Source organism: Anolis carolinensis, unplaced genomic scaffold (assembly GCF_035594765.1).
Source record: "Anolis carolinensis isolate JA03-04 unplaced genomic scaffold, rAnoCar3.1.pri scaffold_18, whole genome shotgun sequence".
NCBI lineage: Eukaryota > Metazoa > Chordata > Lepidosauria > Squamata > Dactyloidae > Anolis > Anolis carolinensis.
In genome coordinates this window covers 595,721-603,680 of record NW_026943828.1, presented here as the reverse complement: position 1 = coordinate 603,680, position 7,960 = coordinate 595,721, and the positions used below count along the sequence as shown (strand labels likewise).

Genomic DNA, 7,960 nt, shown 5'->3' with positions numbered 1-7,960 from the left:
GATATTAAAATGTTATTTTATAAAACTGAGGGCGGGGGCTAGGTAAATGACCTTGGAGGGCTGCATCCGGCCCCCGGGCCTTAGTTTGGGGACCCCTGATCCAGAATATGTTACACTCTTGAATGCTGGACGGAGTTCTGCCTGCCTGCCTGCCTTCTGTTCCTTTAACCACGTTTGGGTCTGACCCAATGAAATGGGTGTGGCCCTCCAATATTGGAAAACGGTTCAGTTCCCTCCTTCTATGATTCCTTCCTTCTCTTATCCTGTCCTTCTGTGTTTCCTCCCTTCCTTCCATCTTTCCTTTCTTCTTTCCTTTTTCGCTTTGTTTACCTTGAGCCAGAGGTATGCGGCTTCATGTCTAACCTTTTGCTTCTTCTTTCTTGACCAGGACGTGAGAGTTCTCTGGAGCCACCCCTGCCGTGATGGGAAACGAACCAGCTTCTAGTCGATATTAAGGCATTTGGAAACCAAAGTGCAGTAAGGAAACCAGTCCTCTAGGAAAAAGGATTCCTCTCAAGGAGCTGATCCTGCTGAATTCCTACATTCACTTTGGATTCTAGAGTAGAACCATAGAGTCGGAAGAGACTGCATGAGGCACCCAGTCCAGGCCTCTGCCGTGCAGGAAAAGCGCAAAGTACCCCTGACAGATGAGCATCTGGTCTCTGTTTAAAGGATTCCAAAGGAGCCTCCACTACACTTTGAGGCAGAGAGTTCCACTGCTGAACAGCTCAGGAAGTTCTTAATGTTCAGATGGAATCTACTTTCCTGTAATTTGAACCCAGTGCTGTGAGTAATCAGAAAGGGAAAAACAAGAATCAAGTGTCCTTATTGGAATTAAATGTACATAACATTGTTGACATGGAGGAGAAAGTATATAAATGTATTGAATGTGGAAAGAGCTTTAGTCAGCATGGAAACCTGAAGAGACATCAAAGGACTCACACTGGGGAGAAACCCTATAACTGCCTGGAGTGTGGACAGAGCTTCACTCAGAAGGGAAGCTTACATAGACATCAAAGGACTCACACTGGGGAGAAGCCCTATAAATGCCTGGAGTGTGGACAGAGCTTCACTGAGCAGGGAAGCTTACATAAACATCAAAGGACTCACACTGGGGAGAAACCCTATAAATGCCTGGAGTGTGGACAGAGCTTCTCTCGTAATTCACATCTATATAGACATCAAAGGACCCACACTGGGGAGAAACCCTATAACTGCCTGGAGTGTGGACAGAGCTTCACTGAGAAGGGAAGCTTACATAAACATCAAAGGACTCACACTGGAGAGAAACCCTATAAATGCCTGGAGTGTGGACAGAGCTTTGCTCGTAGTTCAGGACTACGTTCACATCAAAGGACCCACACTGGGGAGAAACCCTATAAATGCCTGGAGTGTGGACAGAGCTTTGCTCGTAGTTCAGGTCTACGTTCCCATCAAAGGACTCACACTGGGGAGAAAACCTATAACTGCCTGGAGTGTGGACAGAGCTTCACTCAGAAGGGAAGCTTGCATAAACATCAAAGGACTCACACTGGAGAGAAACCCTATAACTGCCTGGAGTGTGGACAGAGCTTCACTCAGAAGGGACACTTACATTCACATCAAAGGATTCACACTGGGGAGAAACCCTATAACTGCCTGGAGTGTGGACAGAGCTTTACTCAGAGTTCAGGACTACGTTCACATCAAAAGACCCACACTGGAGAGAAACCCTATAACTGCCTGGAGTGTGGACAGAGCTTTACTCAGAAGGGACACTTACATTCACATCAAAGGACTCACACTGGGGAGAAACCCTATAACTGCCTGGAGTGTGGACAGAGCTTCACTCAGAGTTCAGGACTACGTTCACATCAAAGGACCCACACTGGAGAGAAACCCTATAACTGCCTGGAGTGTGGACAGAGCTTCACTGAGAAGGGAAGCTTGCATAAACATCAAAGGATTCACACTGGGGAGAAACTCTATAACTGCCTGGAGTGTGGACAGAGCTTCACTGAGAAGGGAAGCTTACATAAACATCAAAGGACTCACACTGGGGAGAAACCCTATAAATGCCTGGAGTGTGGACAGAGCTTTGCTCATAGTTCAGGACTACGTAGCCATCAAAGGACCCACACTGGAGAGAAACCCTATAACTGCCTGGAGTGTGGACAGAGCTTCACTCAGAGTTCAGGACTACGTTCACATCAAAGGACTCACACTGGAGAGAAACCCTATAACTGCCTGGAGTGTGGACAGAGCTTCGCTCGTAGTTCAGGACTACGTTCCCATCAAAGGACTCACACTGGGGAGAAACCCTATAACTGCCTGGAGTGTGGACAGAGCTTCACTCAGAAGGGACACTTACATTCACATCAAAGGATTCACACTGGGGAGAAACCCTATAACTGCCTGGAGTGTGGACAGAGCTTTACTGAGAGTTCAGGACTACGTTCACATCAAAGGACCCACACTGGAGAGAAACCCTATAACTGCCTGGAGTGTGGACAGAGCTTCACTCAGAGTTCAGGACTACGTTCACATCAAAGGACTCACACTGGAGAGAAACCCTATAACTGCCTGGAGTGTGGACAGAGCTTTGCTCATAGTTCAGGACTACGTTCCCATCAAAGGACTCACGCTGGGCAGAAACCATAGAAATGCATGGAGTGTGGACAGAGCTTTTCATGGAATAGACATCAATTTGAGTTTAGCATATTCTAATAATTGTATATTTATTTCCTTTCTTAGTTTAATAAAATTATTAGTATCTAAATCTTCTAATTCTCTATAACATTTATTCCCAGATCCTTAATTGTCTTTAATTTTAATTATCCCTCCTGTTTTATTTTTTAAATCTCTTCTTAGTGATAATTAAATAACTACACTTCTGACTTGTTCCAGTTAATTTGCAAAACTTTTAATTTTCCCAAATTCTTCTAGGTAATTTTCATTTTTTCCCCATTGTTGTATTGGGTTTTCCACTGATAAATGGGTATCTTCTGCAAATAAATTAATTTTATTTGTTTTAATACTCTTAGTTCCATAACTAATGTATCTGTTTCCTGGATCTTTATTTTCCAATATTTCTCAATATATTCCTCTATTTTACTTTTGGAGTTTTCTTTTGCCAAGTATAGTTCTTGATATGATCTTGGAAAAGTTAATATTTTGTCTTCCATCCTTGTATGATTCTTACCTTCCTTGTCTTTAATGGATGTTATTAATTTTTTCCTTTCTAATGTGTGCTGCCTTGGCTAATAATTTGGAGTTTCTATTACTGTATTCAAAGTATTCTTGTTGTGAATGCGCCTTCAGAGACTGTGAATGATAGTGGTGGGATCAGGAGAGGAAGGAAAAACCCTCGCGAGGAGGGCTCATTGGAGGATTTGTTTAGGAAAAGGGTCAGGGAGACTGATGGGGAGTCTTCTGAGCAGGATTTATGTGGGGATCCTGAGGTGGAAATGGATGCTGGGGAACAGGTGTTAACGGAGGAATTGGGCACGGACTGGGCACGGGCACCGGAGATGCTTGGGGACGAATCGGGGCCCATGGATACTGCTGATGCTGGGGAAGCTTGGGTGTCTTCAGAAGCAGATCCCACTTGGTCTGCTTGGAGGAGTGAGAGGGAGTCCACAGGTGTGGATAGAGTTGGGCACGGGCAGGATGATTGGGACTCTGATGAGGAATTAGGAACGCCTGACCCAAGGGCATTGGCTGTGTGGAGTTCTGATTCAGATTAAGAAGTTGAGACACCTGCTCTTTGGGCGTGAATAGTTTGGACGCCCAGGGAGACCTGGATATATTGGGGTTGTTTGGCCATTATACCTTGCGTGTGGCAAGGTGTTGCTGGGCGCCACTGGGTTTCCTGTGTGTGTTACTGAAGACTGAACTGGGACTTTGCAACGGATGTAAGTTTAATCTGGGTTATTCTGCAACGGGAGGGCTGGAATTGTGTGGGTTTTCCTGGACTGCACTGTTATTGCTATTTTGTATTATCTGCTGTTTGCCCTTGTTGCTTTGGCTCTCTGTGCCATTTCGTGTTGTGACCTTCTTGGATGACTTCAACCTCTCGGACCTTGGACCTTGGACTGGAACTTGACTCGGCTTTGCTCTTCGCTCTCAATCTGTGGCTTGGCGTCGTTCTCTATTCCGTGGCTGTCTGCTCTTACTGACTACTACCTTCGCTCCTGATACCGACGCTGTCTGCTTATCCCGACTTCGGACCGGCTTGACGACGTTCTCCCGCTCTGCTCCTTTAACTCCTGGCTTGGCGTTTGCTTCTGCAGCAGCTTGGCGTTGCTGGTTTATCCCGACTTCGGACCGGCTTGACGACACTTTCCCGCTCTGCTCCTTTAACTCTTGGTTTGGTGTATGTTCCAGCAGCGGTTGCTGTGAGCTCGCCAGCGTCTCACTGTTTCGCTGTCTTTGCTGCTCTCAACTGGGAGTTCCCTAGCTCAGTTTGTGCATTTGTTTGTTTTGAACTCCTTTTTGTACTTTTGAGTTTTGGGAAAGGTTTGTGGGCTTCAATACTGCTTGCTTAGTTCATGCCTCCGTTTTTCAGCCCATTGTGAACTTTTGAGTCACGTTCTAGAACTTTAAATTTAACCTGGATTATATCTGGCTAATCCGGATTATTTGCCAGTTCTTGTTTTTTGGTGTTTTTCCCACTTGTTCTACTTAATAACACTGAAAGTTAAGTGTTTTAAGTCTTTTTAGTTTGTTGAGCTATTTTTTGGACTGTTGCTTTCATAAACTCTATTTTGCTCTCTAATTGGCGTCTGACAATTCTCTATTTAAAAATATCAAAATTCTTTGTGCCTTTTCTAACTCTGTTTTCTCATTGCTGTTGTTTTTATATAGCTTTGTTTATCCTTTTCTAGCATATATTTCATCTCTAATTCCGTAATTTCTAATTCTAATCTTTTTTTCTTGTTTTTTTTAAATTATGTTGTTCTTTAATAAAATTCCTCTGGCTACTGCTTTCATTGTATCCCATACCATCATAGTGTAGCAATTGATGATGATGATGATGATGATGATGATGATGATGATGATGATGATAAATCTTCATTTGTACCCTGCCACCATCTCCCCTAAGGGACTGGGGCGGCCCATAGAAGCATTCCAAGTGCCCCACAAATAAACAACAATACACAAGTATAAATATAAAGACATAAGTAATATCAACAGCGCATATAAAATCCCACTAATAAAATTGTAAGAGTATGAAATTATAACAATTCCTGAAACGCAATAGAACCTGCAGAAGGCCGGCTATCTGCCGTAACCATCCAACTGCGGAGCAGTGGTTCATCAAGCTGACCAGAGATTACTCAGGATCAAAGGACTGTCTGAAGAGCCATGTTTTTAAACTCACCCAAAATACTTGAAGTGTGGGGGCTAAACAAATTTATTTTGGGAGGGCATTCCAGAGCCGGGGAGCCACCTACTCAACCCCCCCCCCCTTTCTCTTGTATTTGAGATGGTGGTGGACCTAGAAGGAGATGCAGTCTCTGTAAAGAAGTGTGCGTTTATTTTGATTTATAGATGTCATGTTTGTTTAATTTTGTTTGGCTATGTTTAGAAGGGTAAGTATTAGTTACCAGTGCGTGGTAACCAGCTCAGCATTCTGAGGCAGGTTACCATAGTAACGAGGGCGGAGCCTCGTTACTAAGGAAAAGGAGGGAATGTTTTAAAAAACAGTTTAGTCTGTGATCTGAGAGTCACAGGAAATAGACTGGTTCCAGGTTTAGGGAAACCAAGGTAGTTCAAATTGTAGTCTGTGATTTTTAGTCACAGGGAAGACACTGGTTCCAGGTTTAGGGAAACCAAGGTAGTTCAAATTGTAGTCTGTGATTTTTAGTCACAGGGAAGACACTGGTTCCAGGTTTAGGGAAAACAAGGTAGTTCAAATTGTAGTCTGTGATTTTTAGTCACAGGGAAGACACTGGTTCCAGGTTTAGGGAAACCAAGGTAGTTCAAATTGTAGTCTGTGATTTTTAGTCACAGGGAAGACACTGGTTCCAGGTTAGGGAAACCAAGGTAGTTCAAATTGTAGTCTGTGATTTTTAGTCACAGGGAAGACACTGGTTCCAGGTTTAGGGAAACCAAGGTAGTTCAAATTGTAGTCTGTGATTTTTAGTCACAGGGAAGACACTGGTTCCAGGTTAGGGACACCAAGGTAGTTCAAATTGCAGTCTGTGATTTTTAGTCACAGGGAAGACACTGGTTCCAGGTTAGGGACACCAAGGTAGTTCAAATTGCAGTCTGTGATTTTTAGTCACAGGGAAGACACTGGTTCCAGGTTAGGGAAACCAAGGTAGTTCAAATTGTAGTCTGTGATTTTTAGTCACAGGGAAGACACTGGTTCCAGGTTAGGGAAACCAGGGAAACTCAGATCTCTTGTTGTGTTGAATTAAGCAAGTTAGGAGACTTGTTTAAGTTTATTTGTAGAGTCTGAGTAGGAAGGGAAAGCATCCCAGTTAGATCCAAAGTGATCAGTTATTAACTTTGCGACCATCATCTAAGTGACTTTAAAGAAGTTAATGTAACTTTTAAGGACTCATTTTTTAAGGGACATTCTCACATGGGGGCTCTTTTTTGGGGGACATTCTCACTTGGGGGCTCTTTTTAAAGGGACATTCTCACTTGGGGGCTCTTTTTTAAGGGAAAACAGGGTAGTTCACCTACATACAGAGAGCACCGTCAATGCGAACAACAATAGATCTGGATCAAATTTCAAATCCCATCATTTATTTCGGTCATAGACCAGCACAGGAAATAAAGGTCACAGTTACATACAGACTTGGTATGTTTAGTACATTTAAAATATAAAGAAACTAAAGCACAATAACCGGGGGGGGGGGGGGGTGAGGAGCGGAAGGGGAAACGGGGCAAAACATACAACGCAGAGGTCCATCAGCCAGTTATAGAATCAAGAGAGATGATCACTGGAGACATGGGTCACTTTTGGGACCCGACATCCCCAGGCGGACTTTGTAGGCACAAAACTTTGCAACATTGTCGGTTGTAGCTGAATTGGTATGTTCAAGTAGCAGGGAGGTACAAAACTGTCCTGAACGTCCTGGGTGCTTGTGTATCAAAGGTAAGATAAGCCTGGTGCGGATATCCCTGGCAAGCGTACCCAATATGGCCAGTTTTCAAGACTGGTAGGCTTTGGGCGGGCCTTTGGGAGTTGTATTTTAATAAATTTTTATTAAGGGAAAGGTGAAGTAACAAACATACAATCTATATATATAAAAGAGTGATGGCATCAGGGCAGTGAACAAAACTACAGGCCCCCCAACCTCGAAATTTGACAACACAACCCATCATCCACGGCTCTAGGTTGATACAACAAAAAAAAAAGAAAAATAAAGTCCTAATTAGAGGGAGAGGAATAATTGTTTTTATCCAATTGCTGCCAGTTAGAAGGCTAAGCTCCACCCACTTGGTCTCCTGGCAACCCACTCAGCCCAGGGGACAGGCACAGTTAGGCCTCAATGAGTCTTCTTCCACAGATTATCTAATTTGCACTGGATTATATGGCAGTGTAGACTCAAGGCCCTTCCACACAGCTATATAACCCATTTAGAATCTTATATTATCTGCTTTGAACTGGATTATCTTGACTCCGCACTGCCATATAATCCACTTCAGTGTGCATTTTATACAGCTGTGAAGAAGGGGCCTCAGATAATCCAGTTCTGAGCAGATAATATAAGATTAGAAATATACAGTAGAGTCTCACTTATCCAACGTAAACAGGCCAGCAGGATAAGTGAATATGTTGGATAATAAGAAGGGATTCAGGAAAAGCCAATTAAACATCAAATTAGGTAATCGTTATACAAATTAAGCACCAAAACATCATATTATACAACAAATTTGACAGAAAAAGTAGTTCCATGCGCAGTAATGCTATGTAGTATTTACAGTAGAGTCTCACTTATCCAACACTCGCTTATCCAACGAT

General features: G+C 43.3%; 1 protein-coding gene across 1 annotated transcript; it reads left to right on the top strand.

Moving 5' to 3' along the window:
- The first annotated feature begins 78 nt into the window (after positions 1–78).
- On the top strand, positions 79–2,758 carry LOC134294616 (zinc finger protein 850-like). Its single transcript, XM_062966186.1, has one exon. It carries the CDS (start codon positions 859–861, stop codon positions 2,638–2,640), a length of 1,782 nt encoding a protein of 593 aa, XP_062822256.1. The 5' UTR covers positions 79–858; the 3' UTR covers positions 2,641–2,758.
- Positions 2,759–7,960: the final 5,202 nt, after the last annotated feature.

What these genes read in the sequence shown, in the direction of transcription:
- LOC134294616 (XM_062966186.1), top strand. Translation starts at nt 859, where the DNA reads ATGGAGGAGAAAGTATATAAATGTATTGAATGTGGAAAGAGCTTTAGT.